General features: G+C 24.3%; 9 protein-coding genes across 9 annotated transcripts; 3 read left to right on the top strand and 6 right to left on the bottom strand.

The window, feature by feature from the left end:
• Positions 1-44: 44 nt before the first annotated feature.
• On the top strand, positions 45-7,597 carry SRAE_2000220200 (Trithorax group protein osa; the record flags this gene model as incomplete). Its single annotated transcript, XM_024653244.1, has 6 exons — positions 45-338; positions 957-1,511; positions 1,806-2,493; positions 3,889-6,926; positions 6,975-7,220; positions 7,463-7,597. 6 exons carry the CDS (start codon positions 45-47, stop codon positions 7,595-7,597), a joined length of 4,956 nt encoding a protein of 1,651 aa, XP_024506740.1.
• An 849-nt stretch (positions 7,598-8,446) lies between these two features.
• Positions 8,447-9,840, bottom strand: SRAE_2000220100 (Cyclin, N-terminal domain and Cyclin-like domain-containing protein; the record flags this gene model as incomplete). The annotated part of the gene is made up of 3 exons (XM_024653243.1): positions 8,447-8,911; positions 8,964-9,725; positions 9,781-9,840. 3 exons carry the CDS (start codon positions 9,838-9,840, stop codon positions 8,447-8,449), a joined length of 1,287 nt encoding a protein of 428 aa, XP_024506739.1.
• A 1,205-nt stretch (positions 9,841-11,045) lies between these two features.
• Positions 11,046-11,785, bottom strand: SRAE_2000220000 (Hypothetical protein; the record flags this gene model as incomplete). The annotated part of the gene is made up of 2 exons (XM_024653242.1): positions 11,046-11,353; positions 11,395-11,785. 2 exons carry the CDS (start codon positions 11,783-11,785, stop codon positions 11,046-11,048), a joined length of 699 nt encoding a protein of 232 aa, XP_024506738.1.
• Positions 11,786-12,594: 809 nt separating this feature from the next.
• SRAE_2000219900 (Protein pelota homolog) lies at positions 12,595-13,755 on the bottom strand (the record flags this gene model as incomplete). Its single annotated transcript, XM_024653241.1, has 1 exon — positions 12,595-13,755. One exon carries the CDS (start codon positions 13,753-13,755, stop codon positions 12,595-12,597), a length of 1,161 nt encoding a protein of 386 aa, XP_024506737.1.
• A 184-nt stretch (positions 13,756-13,939) lies between these two features.
• SRAE_2000219800 (Loss of heterozygosity 12 chromosomal region 1 protein) lies at positions 13,940-14,605 on the bottom strand (the record flags this gene model as incomplete). The annotated part of the gene is made up of 1 exon (XM_024653239.1): positions 13,940-14,605. The coding sequence occupies one exon, from the start codon at positions 14,603-14,605 to the stop codon at positions 13,940-13,942; it is 666 nt and encodes a 221-aa protein (XP_024506736.1).
• A 99-nt stretch (positions 14,606-14,704) lies between these two features.
• On the bottom strand, positions 14,705-15,017 carry SRAE_2000219700 (Hypothetical protein; the record flags this gene model as incomplete). The annotated part of the gene is made up of 2 exons (XM_024653238.1): positions 14,705-14,806; positions 14,859-15,017. 2 exons carry the CDS (start codon positions 15,015-15,017, stop codon positions 14,705-14,707), a joined length of 261 nt encoding a protein of 86 aa, XP_024506735.1.
• Positions 15,018-15,403: 386 nt separating this feature from the next.
• SRAE_2000219600 (Transcription elongation factor B polypeptide 1) lies at positions 15,404-15,801 on the top strand (the record flags this gene model as incomplete). Its single annotated transcript, XM_024653237.1, has 2 exons — positions 15,404-15,612; positions 15,660-15,801. The coding sequence occupies 2 exons, from the start codon at positions 15,404-15,406 to the stop codon at positions 15,799-15,801; spliced, it is 351 nt and encodes a 116-aa protein (XP_024506734.1).
• A 2,908-nt stretch (positions 15,802-18,709) lies between these two features.
• Positions 18,710-24,409, bottom strand: SRAE_2000219400 (Bazooka; the record flags this gene model as incomplete). Its single annotated transcript, XM_024653235.1, has 2 exons — positions 18,710-21,540; positions 24,124-24,409. 2 exons carry the CDS (start codon positions 24,407-24,409, stop codon positions 18,710-18,712), a joined length of 3,117 nt encoding a protein of 1,038 aa, XP_024506732.1.
• On the top strand, positions 21,751-22,254 carry SRAE_2000219500 (Nematode fatty acid retinoid binding family and EF-hand domain pair-containing protein; the record flags this gene model as incomplete). The annotated part of the gene is made up of 1 exon (XM_024653236.1): positions 21,751-22,254. The coding sequence occupies one exon, from the start codon at positions 21,751-21,753 to the stop codon at positions 22,252-22,254; it is 504 nt and encodes a 167-aa protein (XP_024506733.1).
• Positions 24,410-25,460: the final 1,051 nt, after the last annotated feature.

The raw sequence follows: 25,460 nt of genomic DNA, 5'->3' as shown, positions 1-25,460 counted from the left end.
GTGCTAAGGTACTTGATATATACTCAAAAGATAATATTTAATTAATGACACAGATGTCGGAAGTATCCGAATCAACTATCATAACAACTTCGGCTCAAGGAGCGGAAGAAGCTGTGGTAAATATTTCTAAACCATCACCAACCGTTAAAGCTTCTTCCATATCTCCAAGTCAACAACACAGTGCCACATCTACCCCCATTTTAAATAATATTTTATCCAAACCTTCTATAATTGAAACTGTCTCTACTTCTAATTTTGAATCCAATTCAACTTTGGCAACTCCTAAATCTGACAATAACATGTTAATCTCTAAACAATCAATGGAAGCACAGACAAATGTAAGTTCTAAATTCATTTTTTTTTGGTTATTTCTTTTCTAAAATAATATTTTTATATATATTTGTTCATTTTTTAAAATGTTCTATATATTACTAATAATAATTACCAAATCATTATTTTTAAATTGACTGTAGAAAAAGCATAATTTTCTAGTAAATATTTAACTGATAATGTTTCATTGTATTTTTGACCATAAGATATTAAATGACAAATATGCACATATGTCCTTTGGATGTGTTATTTGTGTGTTACTATACAATAAATATGTTCCATAAAATAAAAGTAAAACATGATAAGGATATTTAAAAAAAAAAAATTAGTGATAATAAAAAGATTTTGATAAATATTTTCCCGCAATATAATGATTTGGGCGGCTAATAAAGTCATTACACGTTTTCCTTATGCGATTAAGTGGTTACAACTTGGAAGGATATATACATTTCAATTGACGACGCATTGTTATTAAATTCTTTTTCTTCAATAAAATTAAGTTGTTTGTTTACTTCAGTTAGTACTATTAAGTTTAGTAAATAAATTTTTATAGATAGGATAATAAAATTTTTACTTATCCATTATAATTTACATAATTTTGTAATTATTTTTTTTTCTATTTTTAGAACATTGCTAATAAATCAGATCTCGGTGCCACAATTCAAAAGAGTTTGCAAGAACAACAGAACTTACCTCAACATCAATGGCCTCCAAAGACAATGCCACCACCACAAAGTTTGCCTCCTAACAACCCACAAAATAGTCAGTGGTTACAGCAACAAAAATTTATACCAGGTCAAAATATGCCGGGAACCAATTGTTACAATCCAAATCCCATTTCACAACAGCTCGTTATGCCAAATGGAGGTGTTTTAACGCCGAAGTTACCTAATGGAGTTCTTAATATATCACCAACTGGAGAAACATCAAAAAAGTCTCTTGAAAACATGGCAACACTAGGAAATTCACAAAATAGTCCTACACAACAAGTTCCTTGTAATAGTCAGCAACAGAATAATGTAGATGTTATTACTTCAAATGGTGCACTAGGTTTAAGTATCAATACTAATCATAAAGAAGCAACATCTCCTGCTGGAAATTCTTCTACTGTAGATGATAATGATGATTCTAAGAATTCTTTGTTACATTCTCCATCATGGTCTAATCAATCAGCAAGTCAGGTAAGTATATATTATTATTCTGTAAAAAAAATAGACATTTTTTATGACATGAATGATACTTTAATTAAGATATAATAAAGTAATATCAGATAAGTATAAGAAATTAAAAAGACAAGAATTTTATAGGCATTAACATTAATAAGATAAAATTTATATATGGGTGAAACTATTTATTAGTATATCTCTAACATATATTATTTTAATTAAAAGTTTTTCACTATGTAGATTTCCCTCTCAATATCTTTATAAGATATTTATCTAAAATAAAATTTATAACTATTATACCTTTTTTAGAAAACAGCACCACCTACTCCATCGGCATCATCAACACCTTCGGTGGAAGTGGTAACCACGCCGTCACGGGGAAATTTATCATCTGGTGAAATTATACACAAATTAGCAACGACAGTTTACTTTAATGAAGAGTTAACAACAGAATTATTAAATGAAAGGAAAACTTTTTTTGAACGATTATATAAAATAGGTGAAAAACATAAAGATATTATAACAGCTGCTCCATGTATTAGTAAGACACCGGTGGATCTATTTCGTTTATGGAAAGGTGTTTTGGAGCGTGGTGGGTTTGATACAGTAACAAATAAAAAAGAATGGAAAACATTATGTCCTTTAAGTCATCCATCTATGCAAGAATCCTCTGCAGCTGGTTATCAACTTCGTAGACATTATACAAAATATGTATTAAGGTTAGAATGTGAAGATACGGGTAAGAATTATGAAGAGTCAGTTGAGAATGCAGATAGATTAAAAAAGAAAAAAAAAGTTAAAGAACCAGCACCAGCTACAGCTACTCCTGTACCTACAACTACTACAGGAGTTGGTTCAAATATTCCTAATGGATCAAGTTCTAATTCTCAACCTATGACACCAGCACCATCTAATCATGGTATGCCACAAGGAACTTCACAACATCCTCAAAGTAGTGGTAGACCAGGATATGGTGTTCCAGGCCAACAATCTCAAGGTAAGTAAAGTATTTACATATAATGTTATATAAGAGAAATGATATTAAAATGGAAAAAGAAAAAATATTATAATCATACTTGTTGTTATTAAGCTTTGTATGTATATAGATAGGTATATCTAAGTTTTTAAATATAGAAAGTTTTGTAGATGTCATGGCAATATGGCATTTTATTATCTGCAATTTATCTTCATATTAACAGTAATAATTATGTATTTCTTCTATCATATTTGCCGTTCCACGCACATCTAACTTTTCTTTTCATATAAAGGATAAGGTTGTCTGTAGTCTTTTGGCAACTCATTATAAGACTTTTAGTTAGTTATATATATTACTGACATTTACACCGTTGAGTATGTTCTTTAATATTATAGATATATATCTATACATGTCAGCTGATGTAGGCAAAAATAACATAAATTATTATCACATATGAAAAATTTTCTTATCAACACACGAATAGATATACACATACAAACTAACACATATATACATGGTGTACTCTTCTTTTATGGCTCTGCTTGAGAATATATAAATATATATATTTATATATATATATATATATATAATATGTGGAGAGCCGTAAATCAGGTTTGCACTTAGCTCTTTTTATTTTGTATATATAATATACTTCTTCAGTAATATATCTTTCTTTATACCCTTTTCATTTAATAATTATTAACTTGGCACTCTTATTATAAACATATTAAAATATAATATTGCTAATTTTAGTTACACGAATCTTTTGCAATTAATAATAAGCTTATTATTTATGTATGTAATTGTTATTTTGATTTAGTACTATAAAATAATATATATTGACTGTATCAAAATTCATCATCATCACTACTATTTGATGGGGTCGGCCGGAAGGCCTAATATCAACATTACAAATTTAAATCAAGCTAAAACTAATAGATTTCCAGATAGCCGTAGTAATAATTACAATAATTTACTTCTTATTAACCCTCAAAATTTAGCTCCATATCAATATTATGGGAATCAGAGATTAATAAGTATGATTATTATATAATTACAACAAAAAAAAAATACAATATTTGGTATTTTTTTTATAAATAATACCTTTCTTATTCCATTTTAATATTCATTTACATCTGGACAAATATATGAATCTTTTCATTTTAATTAATTCTATCATATATATTCCTTTTTTTTTATCAATAATTAATATCTCATTTCTTTTGTTTGCGAAAGAGCATGTCAATTATCTTTTTTTTTATTTCTATTATATTTAAATAAAGATTAAGAATAGTAGTAAATAAGCATGTTTTAATATTCTAAAAAAGGAATATTATTTAATTTTTGTCCAGTTGTGATTTTATAAAAAAAAAAAATTTTCTTTTTATTTATGATTTAATTCATTTTATTTTTAAGGTTACCCACAACCACAGCATCATTCAGGAGAGATGGGTCCTGGAGGATATCCATATCATCAAATGCCTTATCCTCAATGGAGTCAACCACAACCACCACCTGGATATCCATATAATTCAAATATTCCTCAACGAATGCCACCACATCCTCATATGAGGCCACCAAATATGCCTATTGGTTCTGAACAACATATGCCTTATGATGATCCAAATAGAAGTGGAGGATATTATGGAAATACTATGGTACCACCACATCAACATGTAGGATATCCAGGGGCTTCATCAACACCAATGAGTCATTTACCTGTACAATTACAACCTACATCTCAGCAACAATCAAGTGCTCAAGATGCTCAAAGAAAATCTGCTACACCATCTCAGGTAAATAGTCGTGCTCCATCTACTGGCCCACCACCTGATACACCTGATTCTAATAGTCGAATGTCTGCGATAAGTGAAGATCAATCACAAAGTTCTTTATCTAATGCTCCTATTCCAAGTCATTCACAAACTCCAGTACAACAACCAATACCGCAACAACCACCTCCTCAAATACAACAACAACCTTCTCCATTTTATCCACCACCATCTACAGGTAGTTATATTAACTCACCGAAACCATCAAATACACCAATTGGTGGACAAGGATATCCTCCTTATCAGAACCCAATGTGGGGAAGAATGCCACCTCAAAGTACTGGTCCACCGTTATATTCTCAACCTGGTGTTAATGTATCTTCTGCACAACATCAACAACAACAACAACAGCAACGTCGACCAACAATGTATCCAGGTGTTCCACCACCACCATCACCTCAAACATCACAAAATCATCAGAACAGAGGAAAATATCCACCTATGACTCAACAATCAATACCTCAACAACCATCAATGCAATATCCATCTTTAATGAATAATAATAATGGAATTGTATCAAGAATGAGTTCAGGTGGTCCTATGTTAGGGTCAATGATGCCTCAACAGCAATCTCAACAACATACTGGAACACCAGGACAAATAATTGGATCAACAGCATCTCATAATATTATTACAGGAAATGTAATTAGTCAATTACCTTGTTTTTCTTCAGCACCTTCAGTACCAATATCAAAAGTTATGCCACCTAATTGTGTTGAAGGAATAGATTATAATTCAAGTAAAAAACGAAAGAAAATATTTATTCGTGATTTACCTTTATATCATCCAAAACGTTTTATAATGGCATTACGAAGTGGTTTAGAAGCAGAAATAATATGGGCTATAAATAATCTTGAAATAATGATTTATGATCCAGATCCAAATTTTTATCTTAATTGTGAGGCATTCCCGGATTTGTTAAATTTGTTAGTAGAACATTTACGCGCTGCACTGTCATTGTTGTATCCAGATGAATTTAAATTATACAATTGTAAAAAAGCATTGCTAATTGTTGAAGAGAAAGAGCTTTTAAAGACAGAATTTGATGATACATTAGTATCAAGAAATAATTCACCAAATTCTGATTGTAGTAGCAATAGTACAAATATTACTTCAAGTAGGACGCCAATAAATTCTAAATTTGTTAATGGTCATTTAAATAAAAATAATAAAAAAGAAGATAATAATTGTGAAAATATTGTTGATAATAATGATTCATTGAAAGTAGTGAAAATATTTAGCAAAACATTACAAAAAAATGGTTTTAAAATTAAATATGTGGATAGAAAAATTCCATTAGATTTAGAAAGGCAAAGACCAATAACTTTTGATTTAGATAAAGATTATTATGATGAATCATTAGATTCTGAAGCAATAGGTGAGAAATTTTATCAAGGTTATGGTAGTGGCTTATCTTCAAGAATTGGCATACTTTTAAAAAATAAACTATGTTTTGAGGATGAAATTGAAATACTTAAGAATTCAAAGAGAAAATGTAATGGTAATAGTGATTACATTCCTTGTAAAATATCAAAAAATGATAATAATATCAAGGAGGAAGATTGTGTAATTATGGTGAATAAAGATGAAGAAGTTTTAAATAATAGTAACAATGATAATATTAATAATGGTGATATAATTAATGAGATAAAAAGAAAAAAAGGTAATGGGTTGTTTAATTTCCGCAATAGGAACAAGCAAGAATTAGCTACAAGATGTTTGGCTTTGTCAAATATATTACGTGGATTTGCATTTTTACCAAGAAATGAAAAATGTATGGCTCGTCATTATGGTTTATTACATTTATTGGGAAAATTCCTTCGATTACGTGTAGAAGAAACAAAAATAGTAAAATTGAAGAAACCAAAGTTTGATGGAAAAGATTTGACATCTAGAATAGGTACATTAACAACATTAGAAGATTCTGATGCTGATTTATTGCTTGAAAAAGATGACAATGATGAATATTTACTTGATAATGTGGCAGATTCATTAAGACAAGATGCTTTTGTAATACTTTCATATATTGCAGGTTACCTAAATTTAATGGAATTAGATAGTCCAATAGCATTTTCAATAATGGATGGTTTAATATTTTGGTTAACAAGTAATACATCATATGCTAAAGATTTTATTATAAGTGGTGATTCCTCAGCACGTCATTTTGCACTAGATGTAATAGGCAAAATGGTTATACAAGAAAGCAATACAGATCTCCTATATAGTACTGGTTCATTCAAAAGAACAATTGAGATGATAAAAATTTTAAGTGAATTTTTAATTCTTAGTGAAGAGGTCCCAATACGTGAGTATGCTTTAGTGATATTAGATTCTTTAGTTACCATCTATCCTGAAGTTTGTTATGTCTTGGCTAATGAAACATCTGCGGTTAAATATTTAATAACTTTCCTAGAATTTATTAATGGAAATTTGAATCAAATAACACAACAACAAACTTCTGGTATACAAATGTTAAAAGAAAATGCAGAAGTTATGGGAACAACATGGAACATGTTAAGAAGAGCAACAAACATTCTATATAATATGGCGAAAATTCCATCAAATATGCATTTATTTACAAAACACCGTTACAGTATTTTGGATTTATCTCTTTCCACAATGGTAAGGAATAATTTTGCCAATTATTTTGTTAATGGAAATATCTTTCAGATGGATAGTGGTATAAGTCGTATGTTAAATGACATTCTTTTTGAAGTTTCACAATATGAATATCGACAAAATCCACCACCTAAAGTATCTCATGAGATAATTGATTTTGATGACATATCAGTCACAATAAATGATAATGAGAAGAAGGAGCAGTCATCGAAGTCTTCTTCCGTTACTAATAATACAGCAACTGTTGAAAAAGAGAATAATGGAGTAATAAATGAGGAAGCAAACAGTACATCAAAGGTAGCGTCTTGAAAATCTTTTTTTTTTTTATTATATATATATATTTATGTATATATATATAATGTAGGAAAATTATGTTTTTCGTTAATATAGCAAATTAGATCTTTTCCTTTTTTTTAATAAAAGAGAACATAATTTCTTTTTAATTTATTTATATAATAATAATAATATTATAATTTAAAAGTTGTATAATTTTACACTAGTTTTTTTTTTACATAAATTAAACAAATATTTTTTTATAGGATTGTGCTGAGACATCTTCAAGTAATGAATTAAAAAAAGAAGCATCACAAACAGAGGATACAAGAACAGAAGCGAATAATAGTAATAATGTTTCAGAATCTACAGCTCCAACAATAGTAACAGCTTCTGCATGAGAGAATAGTACAACAAAATTTATTATAATAGTATGTGTTTGTATATTTTGAAAATGAGTTAAAAACCAACGATTTACAAAAATCAAACATACAAATTTTTTGGGAGAGCCTACTTTTCACCGGTTTAATATTATTATTTTTATTATTATTCGATAAAAAAATTATGTTTTCTTTGAAAATTCAAAAAAATAAGGAGTGATAAAAAGGTCCACAAGTAGTAAATGGATGCCCCTCTAATTAAAAGGAAAACAATAACTTATTGTAATTAATAAAAATTTGTTTTATTATTAAAACTAATGTTCACAAAGATACACTTTTGTTTTCCAAGATGACCAACAAAAAGAGATGTATAATAATATAATGATTTTGAGCTTCTTAAAGTATATATATTTGTACATTATGATCTGAATTTAATTTTTATATTCCATACTTTATTCTATATAATCTTTTTCCTTTTAATTTTATTCTTAATTGTCAATTATACACTATTTCTCTCCTTAACAAAAAATACCATCAAATCTTAAAAAAAAACTAGTTTATTATATCAATTTCTCTTTTTTATAAGGGTAATTATTGTTAATTATTATTTTCATATTATACATCAATTTTTCTTTACTTTAATTATTTCTTTTTCTTTAACATACAAAATAAATTTCTTCAATAGTTTTTTTTTTTATATATAAGAGATTTTTTATTCTTTTTTTATGTGTATTCTTTTATATATATATAAAATGGGTATAAAAAATGACTTTGGTTAATTTTAGTAGACATAGATTATAATTAAATAAAAAAAAAATAAATATTATAAAAATATGACATATGAAAAAATAAAGCCTTTAAATATATAAATTATTTCTCAGATTTTTCAGTTAAATCTTCATAAAATCCTAAAAGTTTTGGTAATTTTGAATAAAAATAGCTTGTCAATTTGCCATATCTTTTTTTATCAAATATAATATTGATAATATTATATGTTTTATTTCTCCCCCCATTAGTAAATAATTGAACATAATCAATCACAACTTCACATATTAAAGGTAACACTTTGCATAAATTATCTTTAGTAATTTCTTTCATTAGTAATATGCGGTTGTTACCAGGAGAAATATTAAATAATTCACATGCAATTATCACAGCACATGATGCAATTGTCGATGGTTTAAGGTGAGCTGTTTTATTATCAGCTGCCACTACAAAACATATATAGTCAAGAATAAAATTTCCTTTTTCCGGATATGCTAAGTTGAGTGCAAAGTATCTACTTATTTCAATTGATAGAGGACGTACTAGATTAAAATTTATAGCATTAAGAATCTTAAATATAAATTAAATTAATTTAAATATAATGATACAAAAAAAAACTTACAAAAATTTCAGTTTTAGTAATGTCATCTATAGTATGTGAAGGAAAGACATATTTTGAAAAGTCATCAATTGCAGGTAATTCTGTTTCTTCATACTTTGCAGCAATATAAACAGAAGCAAGAATCATTAAACTATAGTTGTTTGAATTGACAAGATTCAATCTCCAACAATCATCAAAAATAGTCATAGCAAGTAGTCCAGTTTCAGATCGAAAATGAAATTTATCCATAGCGAAACCTACAATAACATATTGATAATAAGATCTTGAATTTAAATCTACTTCAGTTGATGCTGGAGAACAATCGGCAATAGAAGAAGTCGGTAGATATTTTTCTTTTTCTAATAGTGTGTGAAGTCTATCTTCATCAAAAACTCCTTCTGCATCTTTTTTTATTGTGTTAGAAAAAAGAAATCCATATAAATCTTCTGTTGTTTTTAATTTTTTTTCAATTGGGCATTCTTGTACTTTATCAACATCATTCATATCCAAAGCAAGTTTTAATTTTTTATGATCATTACTTGAAGAAACAGAAGAAATTCTTTTACGTTTTGTTGAATTACGACCTTCAGTTTGCCAACAATATTTAGAAGACTTTGGTTTGCTATAAACATCAGTTTGTTGTTCTTTCGACCTAGCTAATTTACTTTCACGCTCCCCAAGTACATGTCTTTTTGATCTATCCTCGTGCAGCCGTTTTCTTTTATTACAAAAATTATCATCTCCCTGAACATTTTCTGTTGTATTTTCTTTTATTAAAACATTCTATAAAATAAAATTTTTTTCTAATAGTAAAATTGACAAAAAATAAAATTCTTACCTTCACATTATTTGTTTTCTCTTTGCCACTATCATTTGTAATTCTTGAACGTAATTTCATTATTTTGTTGTAAATTAATTAAGATAAAAAACTATAACTATTTAAAATTAAAAAAAATTATAAAAATGATATATTAAAAAGAAACAATTGTTAGGTAAAATTATATTAATGGATTTGATTTAAATTATAAACATACCTTTCTGAGAAAATTGTTAATTCTTAATTTTTATTAATAGTGATAGTATAAATATGGTTAATTGATGTGAGTGTACTTGTTAGCAAGTGTATAACTGTTAACTGTATTTTATATTCAATGATGAATAGATTTTTGTTGATGAGAAATTGATGACAATCAAAACGTTTGATACTTTCACATAGACCTTGTACTTTTTTTTTATTTTTACTAGAACATTTTTCGTTTAAGGATTCAAATTTTATGAAAATTCAAATCTTTTTATATGAAATTTTTTTTTAAATAAAGAGTGGATTCACTTACCTATGTATAATCAATTTTTAGAAAAATTTTTCTTAGTACAATTTTAAAACAATTTCATTTTCTTATAAATAATATGCTTCATAAAGTCAAAATTTTTTATTTTTTTAATAAATGGTTTTTAGGTAAAATATATAAACAAAAGTAGAAATGACCGAAAAAGTTTACTTTTTCATAAAAAAGAGTAAATAAATGAACTCATGTTGAAATAAAATACAACTTAATCATGCTAAAGGCTTTCAAAACAACATATGAAAGTTTTATAAAAAAAACCTTATTTCTTAAAGTTGTTATGATAATAATAAAAGCATATAAACATTAAAAAAAAACTGAGTACATTTTAAAAACAAAGTATAATAATAATATTTTTGCAAAAACTTTATTGGTATTTAAAATCATTCATAAAAGTTACAAAAATAATAAATGTTTTATTATTGTAAAAAATATAAAAAAAATTTTTAAGCATCTACATTTTTGGTTTCAGATTCAAAAATTAAAAGGAGGACAATTTTATGGAAAAAAACCAGTTTTTAATTTTTTTATACCATACAAAGTTAAAATTTTATATTTAATAATGTAAATATAATTTTTAACAAATGAATAAATTGTTAAGTAATACAAAATTAAATTTTTATTTATATTTATTGTTATATTTTGAAGAAGTTTTGTTACTTTTGATGCTGCGGTTATATTTTTGAGAGTTTCAAAGATTTGTATATGTGAATACTTTATTTATTTATTTTTGTTTTTAAATTGGTTATTGAAAAAAACTTTAACCAAAACGGACAAAATCGTAATTATTACTTTCTGTAACTCCTCTTTTATCTTGTTCACCTTCTTTTCTAAAGTTAAAAGTTTTATTATCTTCAGATTTTTTGTAGAACTGTTTATATATTTCTAATGAATTGTCAAGAGATGGATTTTTTTGTATATAAACAGGATCTCTTTTTCCAAATCTTACGAAGTCATATGAGAATCCTTCAGGAATTTGTGATTCTGAACGTTGAAAACGTCCATTCAAATCATTTCTTTTTTCAAAAATTATTAAATCATCATTTTTTTTACTTGGTTGTTTTTTATCTATAAAATAAATATTAATATATGAAAAAAGAAAGCGATACATTTATTAACAGTAGTTTTTTTTATCATTCTCTCAAAACCTGTCTTGGTAAAAGCAGGATGATATCTATTTCTACCAGAAGCATCAACATGATTCTTAAATTTCTGAAAAATTCTGTAATTTCCAATAGAATCTCTTAATTGATCAAACAACATTCTGTTACTAAAAATAGATTGTTTTAAGTTAAATGATGGTGTCCTAGTATCTCTTGCTGTATATTTTTCATTTTTTAAATATGGCTTACAATCATTAGCCATTTCTTCAGAAATAAATGTTGCCGGTATATTATTGATTATAGAAGCACATAAAGATCTATCATTATTTAATGGTGAAGATTGGTTACCATAAAAAAATAGTAAAAAAAGTAAAATTGTAATTAATTTTCCAGTCATCTAAAAAATTTTTTAGAAAAAAAGTAAAATCTTATTCAATAATTAAATGTTATTTTATATTTGTCATAATTTTTATAATTAAAAGAAATAGAGATTTAACTTTTTTATTTTATTTTCTCCACCTAATTATATTAAAAAAACCAATCACATTAAAGTATTCTTGATAATATATGTTAAAATATTCATAAAATAAAATCAGCTGTTAGTAATGGTAATTATAGAAACATTTATTCGTCAAATTATTAAATTATTAATATATAAATTATAATATATTTTTTTTGTATTCAATTAGCTATTATTTATTATGAATAAATATTATATAATACCACATTGATATAAAATTTAATACCTTCTATATATGGTATAAGAAAATGATAAATGAAAAATTAACATTACTGTTATTTGTTAGAATATTTCTTTCAATTATTTATAAACTTTTATTATATAATCAGAAAACAACGTTAGCATTTATAATTTGAAATGCAATAAATAATTATGATTTAAAATTTATTGACGTTAATCGTTGATAAAAATTATATTTATGTAATAATTTAAAAAATATTTATTTTAATGCGGAAGGATATTACTTTGATGGGTTCTTGGTAATACTTTGAAATCATTACTTTATAAAAGAAATTTATACATCATAATTACATCCTTCTTTTTTTTTAATTAGAAAATTTGTTTCTAAATATAATTTACAAAAAATTTCAATTAATAATATAAAATAAAAGCATTTATATTATAATATCGGAAATATAAATAAGATAAAAATATTACTTTTTTTAATAAAAATAAATTATATATTATTAACTACTGCTATCAGATGAATAATAATTATCATTTTCCAATTCAGGCATTGGATATTTAAGAATTGCAGCAACTCCACTATAAAGATTTAACTGTTCTCCACATAATTGTTGACTACTACATATGTAAACATTTTGACCTTGTTTTTTAACATTTTCAACAAGTTTTACATATTTAGCACGTTCCTCTAAATTATGACTTCTAAATAATGAATCAGAAATAAGAAGTGTTTCAATTGCTAAAAGATTACTAGCTTTAATAACATCTCTTGGTCCATAAAATGCTTTCTCAGGACATACATTAAGAAGTTGTTGGAAACGTAAAACTTGATTTAATTCTTGTTGTGATTTAGTAGCACCAAGTTTTTTTTGTATATTAGGATCAGTTAAAACTTCCTTAATACTATGTTTGAAACCATTTGTACTATGAACAAGTAAAAATTTATTCTTTTCTTCCTGTGTCATTTTTTTGTTATTGTTTTCCATAAAATTTTGTAAATAGTCATAAAAAGAGTCCTTGTAAAATCCTGGTGAAGCTATTATAATACATTTAACAATATCAAAATCAATTGTTTTAATAAAAGCATTGGATATATGTTTGTAGAATCTCTCTAATGCTTTGTCATGTTGTGAAGAATATCCTTTTCTTTTTCCTGGTATTGATATTTCAATTTTAGCTTTTGTCATTATTAAATTATCAGTTAACAAACAAACATGAGCCAAACCTTCATGCATTATAATTGCAGCAACATCAGCCTTCTTTGATACTGTATTTTGACATTCATCTAATCTATGAAAATCTATACTATCCCATTGTTCTTTGTGAAGAGTAAAAGTTTTACCAAGTTCGATGTCTAATGTATGATATTGTCCTAATTTTACATAATCATTTTTTTCAGTATTTTTGCCTTTTAAATGTAATGTACAAGTTGTTGGATCAAATGATATTGTCTCAACAGCAACAACCAAATTCATATTTATTTTTTGACTACTATTACTTCTTGTCTCTGATTCCATAATAACTTTTCTTACTGTTGATGCTTTGACTAAATCTCCAACACGTATCAAATTATAAAATTGCCACATATCTTCTTCTTCCTCTAGCAAAACTTTTATTGAACCCGATTTGTCTTTGTTTATATATTTACCTAATAACTTCATTTTAATAACATTGAAAATCTAAAGTCTATTATTTTATACGTTATTATTTTCTGAATAAAAAAAAAAGTAGTTTTAAGCAAGATAGCCTTAGTGATACAATTAACACATTTTATAATATAAAATAGTCATATTAATTATTAGACAAAATCTACAAACATTTATTTGTAGAATAAAAATAATTTTTTTATTTTTCTTTTTTTTCTACAACATCTACAACAGTATGTTCAAATGTGGGATTAATTTTAGTTAATGGATTTTCATTATCATTGGTACTCCTTAAACCTTTATTCAAATCTAATGGGGGAAGTCTTTGATTTTCATTAAGACATGTGTTAATTTCTTTTATATTTTCACATAAATTTTCAATCGTTCTATGAATATCATCTATAGTTTGTTGAAGAGAATGAAGATTAAGCATTTCACCATCTAATTTTTTATATTTATTTTCACGTAAACGTAATTCACAGGTTATTCTTTTAACAGCATTGTCAACTTTTTTTATATTTCCAAATATTTCATTTTGTCCAGATTGTATAAAACGTGCATTTTCATTCATACGTATATGAAGTTCAGAAAATTTATCATATAATAATTTAGGATTTATTTGTCTATATATATCACGTTGTGGTACTGATGTATTTAGTACAGAACCTTTCATAATTGGTAAAAATTTTGGAATCTCATTTAATCTAATAACATCTGGATCATTTTCAGGATTCATTAAATTATTTCCACCTCTATTTACTGTTATCATTGTTGATGTTCCTGGTGGTTGTGATTGTGAACGAGATGAAAAAAAAGACATGGAAGAACTTGGTGTACCATTATTTCCTGATATTTCATTTCCCATTTTTTTATTTCAATTATATAAATATTTGTTATATATTATTATTATTATTAATGATTTTTGTTTAGTATAAAATTAATAAAAAAAATTATTAGATTTTGTTTAAAATTGTCTTGGATAATTTCTTAATGGAGGAGCATGCCAAAATGGAATAGTACTTAAACCTGTGTCGTTCCAACGATTATCTCCGTCACCAAATTTATCCTAAATAAAAAGTTTTTTTATTCATTTAACAAAAAAAAATTAATGTTATTACCTGTTCTCTAAAGCAAGAAGGAATAGTTTCAGCGTCAGGATCAGGTCTTAAATGAGCTGGTATATCAACTAAATCGTTTTTTAAAGTATGTGATGCCCAATCGGAATCAGCAACAATTAATTTAGCTCCAAGATTGTATTGTCTTACGTTTAAATTCATAGTACATTAGAAAAGAAAGATTAATCCTTTCTATTATTTTTCAACCTGTACAGAATTACTTTAATAGAATGTTATTAAATATCAAAATAAACTGACTATGGATGAATATAAAAAAAATAAGAATAGAAGTAAAACTTACTATTGTTATTTTAATGTGTTTATGTTAAAAAAAATAAGTATACAATAATAAAATGTTATACTATTGACACGAATACGTCACGTTTCTTGCCAAGAGATTTGTTTATATCGCTGTGGGAAAACGTTTTTGATTACATTGGTTATACTACACTTTTTTTTGTTGAGAAGACTGTAGATAAGTTATATTATTTACAGAATTATTAATTAAAAATTACTTGAATCTATAAATTTTAATTATCAGCATAGTTATGGATTATGGTGAAGAATTTAGTATGAATGAAAAGCCAACAATTAATGGACCAAATGCAAATTATGTTAAATTAGTTAGTTCTGATAATCATAAATTTTACCTTCCTAAAAATCTTGTAATGGCTAGTGGTACAATAAAAGCTATGCTTTCTGGACCAGGAACATACAATGAAAATGAATGTAATGTTGTTCATTTTAAAGAGTTACCGTAAGTTTACAAAATATATTAAATATTATTTATTTATTATTATTTAGATCTCATGTTTTGCAAAAAGTGTGCTACTACTTCTTATACAAAGCCAGATATACCAATTCTGCGAGTGAAATTCCTGAGTTTAAAGTTGAACCAGAAATGTCTCTAGAATTGTTAATGGCAGCAAACTTTCTTGATTGTTAGTATTACATACAAATGAAACATCCATTGAAATTGTATACTATATTGGAAATTAAGTTTTTATGTATTTATACCTGTGAATATTATATAAAGTAACTAACAATAAAATTATTTTTTTACTGTAATAAGAATACTTGGTTTTTTTTATATGAATTGCTTAAATAAATTATACTTTGGCAAACATTATTTATATTTGGGTTTTTTATATTATCTTTTTATACAATTATTTAAGATTAAGATTTTGTAATTATTTAATAAAACAATGTTTAATAAAAATTATATAGTTTTTTTATAATGAGAAAATATATACAGCTAGTAATACTTATATCTTTTAATTTAAAACTTTATACATTACTATGTAATTTAACTTATTATTAATATGTGCGCATTGAAGATTTATTTGGTTTAGTATAAATAGGAAAATTTTAATTAAGTAAATTATTTTTAAGTTTTGTGAGATCTTCTACAATATTTAAATTAAAATTACTGTTAAAACTAGTATGTTTAGAACCATAAAATATTAAATAATTAATTAGAGTAGTCACCGGTAATTTTGTATTTATTGTGAAATAACATCGGATTTCTTTTAGAGTCACTGACGTACTGAATTAATAAAAAATAAAATAAAAAAGTATTTAAAAATTTGAATAAATATATAGTGATTTGAATATTTTATAGTTGAAAAACAGTAAAGAAAGTTTTAGAAAAATTTTTTTGCATAAATAACCAAAATTATCATATAAAAAAAATAAAAATAAAATTAAGAAAATTGGTAGTAGATTTTTTAATAAAATTTTTATTAAAAAAATTGTTTTTATTTTATCACAATTTTAGAGGTAGAATCAGAAATCTAGAAAATTTTCTGCCAATTTCTGAATCTCTGAAAATAATGATGTTATAGCTATGAAAATTATTAATCTAGATCAATTTTTGAAAAGAAATCAAATGAAATTAGTCCCATATTCATATGACAAGTAGTTTCTGAGATACTGAAAAGTTGAGAACAATGAATATTTTAGAAAAATTTCCGCCCTTGGTCATATCTTGCTTCAGAATGAAGATAAATACAAGCAGATTTCTGAAATCGTCTTCAAATGAGTTTTCAAGTGAGGTCTACCTTCAAAATATTTTTATATCTTTAACGACTTTCGAGATATAAAAAAATGATGACAATGGATTACGCGCGAAAAAGTACCAAGCATAATATTTTAAGAACAGTTGACAATTTAAAAATGTTTTCAACGTAAAGTATATCTTAAATTACAAAAGAAGCCCAGCGCATCAAGTTTCACGGTTCTGTGGCTTCATTGACTCGAGTTATCACAAGATTCTTGAAACCTTTTTTTTAACACATTTCTTATCATATCTTTATTTTTAGAAGTCCTATAAAGATATGAATAGGCTTAATGAATTTCTCGTAAAAAAATGATCTAGAATTAAGTATTTATTTTTAAAATTTACAATATTATCATAAAAATCATGATTTAAAAAAAATATTCCACAATTTCGCCCTTCAACTTTGAATCCCTATAACTCCCGAAGTTTCAATTTTACAATATTGTTGATTATATTCAAAATTCATCCCATTTCAAGGGCTATCGAATGAATATAGTAGCATATTTAATTTCCAAAAAAAGTAGTTTTTCTTTGTTCACAATTTTAGAGGTAAAATCAGAAATCTAGAAAATTTTCAGCCAATTTTTATATCTCTGAAAATAATAATGTTACAGCTATGAAAATTAATATTCTAGACCTACTTTTGAATAGAAATCGGATGAAACTGGTCCCATCTTCATAGGACAATTATTTGCTGAGATATTGAAAAGTCGGGAACAATGAATATTTTAGAAAAATTTTTGCCTTTGTTCATATCTTGCTTCAAAATGAAGATAAATACAAGCAGATTTTTGCAATCGTCTTCAAATGAGTTTTCAAGTGGGGTCTACTTTCAAAATCTTTTTATATCTTTAACGACTTTCGAGATATAAAAAAATGGTGACAATGGATTACGCGCGAAAAAGTACCAAGCATAATATTTCAAGAACGGTTGAAAATTTGAAAATCTTTTCAACGTATGGTATACCTTAAATGTTGAAAGAAACCCAGCGCATCAAATTTCATGGACCTGTGACCTCATTAACTTGAGTTATCACTAAATTCTTAAAACTTTTTAAAAATATATTTCTTATCATAACTTTATTTTTAGAAGTCCTATAAAAATGAAAATAAGCTTAATGAATTTCTCGTAAAAAAATGATCTGGAATAAAGTATTTATTTTTAAAATTTACAATATTATGATAAAAATCGAGATTTAAAAAAAATATTCTACAATTTCGCCTTTCAACTTTGAATCCTTATAACTCCTGAAGTTTCAATTTTTGAATATTGTTGATTATATGCAAAATTCATCCCGTTTCAAGGGCTATCGAATGACTATAGTAGCATATTCAAATTTTAAAAAAAGTTGTTTTTTTTTTAATTTTTAATAAAAAAATTTTTTAATTACTTATTTTTCTTTATTTCTTTATTATTTTAGTATAAAAATTTTTTATTAAATCAACATTGTAATTTAAAAAAAAAACATAATTATATTATTCAAATATTTAAAAATAATTTCTAGAACGTCAGTGACTCTAAAATTAAGCCAATAACGTCATTAAATTTCTTGAGTTGACTTAACTATTGATTTAATATGTAAATTACAAATTAAATAAAATTTCTTTACAATACTGAGATTCAATTTGTCTATTTACACATTTTTTACAAAAAAAAAAGAATAATGATTATTTTTTATTTTTGATCTTAAAATGAAATATATTAAAAAAAAAAGAAAAAAACAAGTTATTTATATATTTCCCGTAGTTTTTAATGATTTTTATAGGTTATTGTATTGAAAATAATTTAAACTTTTTAAAATCTTTTTACAGTAACTTCTGATTTTAAAATTTCTGAAGGAGCAACAGTGTCATAGTAAAAAACACTATGACTTCTACCATCATATAAATTTTTCTTTTTCAAAGTTTGTGGACTAATTACTTTTTCAAAAAATGGAGGATTCCTTTCTGGTATTTTTGGTACAATAGTTTTCTTAACTCCATTAAGAGGTAAAGGTAATGTTTCAGAGGCAACAAAATAATTATTGAATGCATCATAATAATCATTGTTTATTTGAATTTCATGTTTTGTTCCTTCTCTTCCTCCAAATCTTGGTGGCGGAATTGGAGAATGATATAAAATATTTTGATGATGAGGAACAGCAACAACAGGTTGTTTCATTACATGGTATGACATACTTGGATCTATCATTGTATATCTATTATAATTGTTTTTTTTATCTAAAGTTTGTGAATATGTAGGTGGTGGTACTCTTTGACTTCCTCTTCTACTTTCAAATGGTACTTGAAAAGAGTATGTTTGTGGCATATTTGGTTGTATGGCTGGACCCTGGTACATATGTCTTTCATATTTTTCAATAGTTGGTACTTCAGAGTATCCAATATTAATAATTTTATCTGGAGTGTTTTGTTTTGGAGATGGTGTTTTAAAATTATTCATAGTTACTGCATTTCTGTTTTTTTCAAAAAAACTTTTTTTATGTGTCATATCTGAGGAGCGTGAACGTTGTGGTTTATATTGATTAATAAGTGGAGTTGTAGATTGGAAATTTTTATTAGAATCTTGATTAATTGATTTTAAAATTTTTTCATTGATATCGACTGACTTTTCGTTTATTGGAACATTCGTGGAGGAATCTATGTTTCGAATTTTCTTTGCGTTTAACAAAGGAGAATATTTAGGAAAAGATTGTGATGTAGTAGTTGGGGCAGAAGTTTGTCTAAGATGTTTAATTTTTTGAAATACTTCAAGATTTGTAGGATCATTATTAGAAACATTTTTACGTTTTTCTGAAATACTTTGTCTTGTTTTTGATTGCCTATCAAAATATAAATCATCTTCATTTTGAAAAGTATTCATCGGTAAATCAGAATCTTGATCATTAACAGTAACACTTGTAACGCCATTTTTTTCAGCTCTTATTAATGCAGGGCTTACTAAATTGTTTGGTTCATAAAAATAATCATTGTATTGATCATCTCTAACAACATCAATTTTTACATTTGATAATGATTCTTCATCTGATGTTTTATCATTACTAACAATTCTTGATATTTTTAATCTAACATGTGTTTTATTTTTATCTAATGAATTAAGACAATCAGCTATAGTTTCAAAAGCTTTTTTATTTGTTGGATATTTTGTTAAATCTATTCCTTCTATTCCTATTAATCTATCATTTTCTTTTAACAATCCTGAATTATATGCTGATCCACCTACTAAGGCTTTTTTAACAAAAATACCTACATCCTGTTTTTCTCCATTTGCTTTATGTATACATCTTGCCTTTAATGATATCCCTAATCCTGATGATGGTGTAGAATTAAAAGGTATAAGAATATCTTTAATTTCAATTTTTTCATTTATAAAATTTGCCGAATTTTGACTGATATCATTTTTATGTAAACCTTCTCCCATTGTTTTTGTTGGTTGTTTTTTATCAATAATATTACCATACAAATTACCTTCTTTAGCATTATTGTTATCTTCTTTCTTATCAATATCACTTCTAGCTATACATAAAGTTATTTTTTCTCCAACAGGAATAGCTTTTAACTGTGAAACAAATTGATTTTGACTACTTTCACTTAAACATTCATTGTTTAATTTTAATATTCTATCACCAATCTCTAAAATTCCATACGCAACAGAATCTAATTTAACAGTTGAAACATATAACAAACATTCATTTTGAGCATTATATCTTGATGTAACATTAAAACCAAAACCATTATTAGCTTTTATTAATACAATATCTTTTTCATTACTTTTTATTAGTGTTGAATTGACTTGTTGTAATTTTGATTGTATCGGAGTAACTATCTCTGTCAATTGATCTTTCTTAAAACTATTTTTTAAATTTTTATTTTTAATTTCTTCTGTTCTTTCCAAAATATCTTCATATTTTACATCTAATGTTAATGAAGGATTTTCCATAGTTTTCATTTCTTCAAAATAACTTTTGACACGTTGTGAACTCATCTGATAGACAGGTCGACCATTAATTTCTTTAATATGATCACCTTCTCTAAATCTACCATCTAAATATATTCTTGAATCTTTTTCTATATCATCAATTTCTATTGCATCTAACTTTCTTGAATTAGCTTTAGTTATTGGTGTAAAAGAATCTTCTATACCTATGGGTATATTTTTAGTTTCATTGTTAAGTGTTATAACACTCCATTCTGTTGGTTTATGTTCATGTCTATAACATTCCTCCAACATATCATATGGTATTCTTGTCAACTGAAATGATACATTTTTTTTAGGTACATCTTCATTAATCTGTTTTTTTTCATTCATCTTTTCATCTAATCTTTCTTTCATAATAAAAAAATTATCATTAATTTTACTTTTTCTAGCACTAGTAGCTTTAAATGGATTGATAGATGGTAAAGTGTTATGAAAAGATAATGAGGTAGATGAATTTTTGGTAAATTTTGTTTTATTATTATCATCTATCATTTTTGTTAAATCTTCTTTTATCATTATTCCCGATGATTCACTTACTGATTTTGACATTTTATTTATACCTTTATCTGATGAAATATTAGAAATAATTCCTCTTTGGTCAGGTTCATTGTACGTATTCATGTAATGTTGGAATACACGTAATCCACCTGCTAAAAAAAATAAATAAATAAATACATTATTATAAGAAGATTATAAAAGATATATTAAAATATTTTATAAATAAATACTATTACATATATATTTTTTATCGTTTCAAATAGGTAAAATAATTTCTAATTAATAGGAGGGATTTATAATAAACATAGAATCATAAACAATTATTTTCAATATTTATTTTGATAAAATTAATAACAATTAAAATGATCAGTAAAAGATTTTTTACTAATTATTTATTAATATTTATATTTATTACTAAATATTGTTATAGTGATTTAGCACCAACAATTGAAACATTACCATTGACTGCTGATGAAATGAAAACTCTAACATTGGTTCGAGATCAATCAACAAATTCAGGAAAGATAAATTTTGATGAATTTTATAAACTTTTAAAAGAAAAAAATTTAGAGTTAGCAAATAAAATTTCCTCAGCCAGAGAGGTATGGAATAATAAGTTTGACAATCTTCAGACAGATGCTAAAGCATGGATGGAAGAGGTAAGACAAGCTAAACCTACTAATGGTAAAACATTAACAAGTGATGAAATGTCTAAAACAATGAATAAAATTCGGACAAGTTTTAATAGTTTATCTGAGGATGCAAAAAAAGAATTAGAAGAAAATTTTCCAGCTGTTGTAATGCAAATGGGAATAGAAAATAATAATCATATAAATATAGTAACAAAAGAACCTAATGAAGAATGATGTTTTAATAAATCAATAACTAAAAATTTCTCTTAGTGAACTTTTTTAAATAAAAATATTTTTTTTAAGATAAAATTTAAAAAAAAAAAATCAATTAAATTTTAGTTAAATATAAATAAAAGTTTGATAATAATAAAGTATAAAAAGATAATAGTAGGTAAAATAATATATCTATTTTTATATTAAAATATATCTTTACAAGTTTATATCGTTAGATCAAACAATAAACCATAAAAAGAAATAATTGTATATATACATTTGATAAAGAAAATGATAAAAGGCACATTCATTAGTAGTATATAAAGTACAAAAAAAAATCATTAAAACTTTTTAGTTAATTAATAATATAAAATAAATTATATATAACTTTATTTTATATAATAAGTAATTCAAAGGTAAAAATAGATATAAGAAAGTATATATATAATATATAATGTTTATCTAAATATATGGAAAATAAAAATATCAAGGTTAGAATATGTATATGGTAAAATATAATAACAGTTTTTTTTATATTGTACAAAAGCTTACAATAAAAAGTATTATCAATCATGTAAATAGCTTGTTCATCAAAAGTATGTACATATGTACATATTATTATTGTGACTCTTTATTTTAATCATCATTAACATATATATATATATATATATACATTTTAAATGATTAATTTAAAAATAAAGAAATTTTTACTTAAAATTATTTGTTTTAATTTAAAACATTACCTAAAAATTTTAATCAAAAACAAAATATCATCTATATTTTTTAAAGTAAAAAATTTTATTAGATAACATAGAATAATTAAATTTTTTTTTTTTAATTTATATATACAATAAATTAATTATTGTTAAAATAAAAATTATAATATGATTGCTATTAATGGTATCAATTTGTAGAAAATAATTTTATAAATGTCAATTGTGATAAAGATGTTTAATTTAATTTAGTAATTTAATTTAAAAGGTAAAGATAAATTTTTTATAATAGAAAATATTGAAACATGTTTATAATATGTGTATGAGACGCCCCATATATCTTGTAATGCATATTTGAAATTTTCTAACTTTTAAAATTTTATTTCTATTGTCATTAAAATTATAGATTATTTTAGAGGAAAACTTATTTTAACATGGTAGAAAATATTTTTGTAAATGACAAATTCCAAACATATTTATTTAGTTTATAGAAAAATATTATATATTTTGCCACTGTTTTAAAATACTTTCTTATTTTTTATAAATTATTTTGATCACGAGGTTTCAGTATAGTTTTTTTTTTGTCTAAACAAATAAAAAAATTTTTTTAAGAAAAGTATGTTGAAAAAAAAATACTACATTTAAGTTTTCTTATATTAAACAAATAAAAGTACTAAAGTCTTGCTTTTATAAAGTCTACCTTTAGTTAGACTCATCATATACATAAATGATATATATATAATCATGATATGGTGTTTTAAGTAAATATTAATAAATATATACAATCATTATAATTAAAGTAATTAAAAAGTTGTTGAAATAATATATGTTGAAATGTATATTTTTATAATATTTTAAAAAGTCTAATTATTTCGATGATTTTTGAAATTATTGTTATTACTAGTAAAATTATATAGAAAACAAATCAAAGATTAATATAAAAAAAAAACACATTTTTAAGAATGTAAATATACTTCATCAAATTTTGACTAAAAAAATGATATGAAAGCTAAATATTAATTTTTCAAGTTGATCATCTTTAAATAAAATTAAAAAAAAACAATTAATCATATTACAAATAAAAATATAATATTAGAAATAAGTATATAAAAAGGATAGAAATTATAAATTGAAGTGTTTACAGGAAGTTATTTAAATATCTTTTTGATATACTTACCGGGAGGGGTTGATAAATTTGTTACTTCAACAATTTTTTCTGCATCATTTTTAGGAAAATAATTTTGTTGCGATTTAGATGATGTTGAGTATATTAATGTACCAGAATTAACATTTTTTTGATAATTTTTGTTAGGAAATTTTTGACATTCTATTTTATCTCCTGGTGAGATGGATGATGTTGTTGTGGTTGTTGAGGTTGATGATGTGGAAGACATCTGAGGATGATAATATGAAAATGATAAAGAATTCACTCGTCCATTTGAGGTTGATGTACGTAAGGACATATTTTATAAATAAATTAGTTTTTGTTTCTTTAGAATTTTTAAGAAAATTTAATATACTTAAATAAAATCTAAATAGATTTATAAAATTAGGTATAATTTTGTTAAAAATGGTTAAATTTTAATTATAAAAGTAAACAGATGTAAAATTTCCACTTTATATATACAATAAATGGTTATTAAAATAAAATTAAGTAAGTTATTAAAATGAATATAGTAGCTTTTTAATGATTTAATAGAATAATAGAAATAATGGATTCTTTAGTTAATAATTATTCTAGAAAGAATCATTTATTCAAGTTTATTCTTAGAATAATATTTATAATAACAAAAAAATCTTTTTTATTTTTTTGATGATAAATTTAATAAATAATAATAAAAGAGTAAACAAATTTAAAATACATATATTTTTTTTACAAAATATTATAAATTATTAACAAGGAAATTTGATCATATTTTAATAATTTATAGTAATACGAAACCATTTTAAAAACATACAAATAAAGTTTATGAAGTAATGCTATTTATCAAACATTAATGGATTGTATAGAATATAAACAAGCTAAATGAATATTTTATAAAGTATGATAACATATTTAAACAATATAATTTTCTTTAAAATTAGCGTGTTTTAAAAATATTAGTATATGAGAAAAAAAAAATTAGTTAATGATATTAAAATTATACTAAAGAAATATATATAAATAAATATATATAAAACATTATAATCTTAAAAACATTTACAGTTTATTTGAAATCATAAAATGTCGGCTTTTTCCTTAAAATTTTTATGTTAAGAAAATGTGTAAGCTATACTTGAATATATATATATAAATAAAAATAAGTATGTTGTAAAAGATAAATCATAAAGAAATTTTTGTATTAATGAGTCACAATAAGCAAAAGAAATATTAGCATAACAATTCCTACTAACATATGACATTTGTACAAAATTACAAATAATTATTATAACAAAATATTATACATATTTTTGTGATTAATTTTCATTGTTATAATTCAAAACCAATATGACATTCTTTTCACTTACAGAAGC

This window comes from Strongyloides ratti (genome assembly GCF_001040885.1).
Source record: "Strongyloides ratti genome assembly S_ratti_ED321, chromosome : 2".
Classification (NCBI taxonomy): Eukaryota; Metazoa; Nematoda; class Chromadorea; order Rhabditida; family Strongyloididae; genus Strongyloides; species Strongyloides ratti.
Note: the sequence above shows the minus strand (reverse complement) of the source record. Positions and strands in the feature narration are given on the sequence as shown.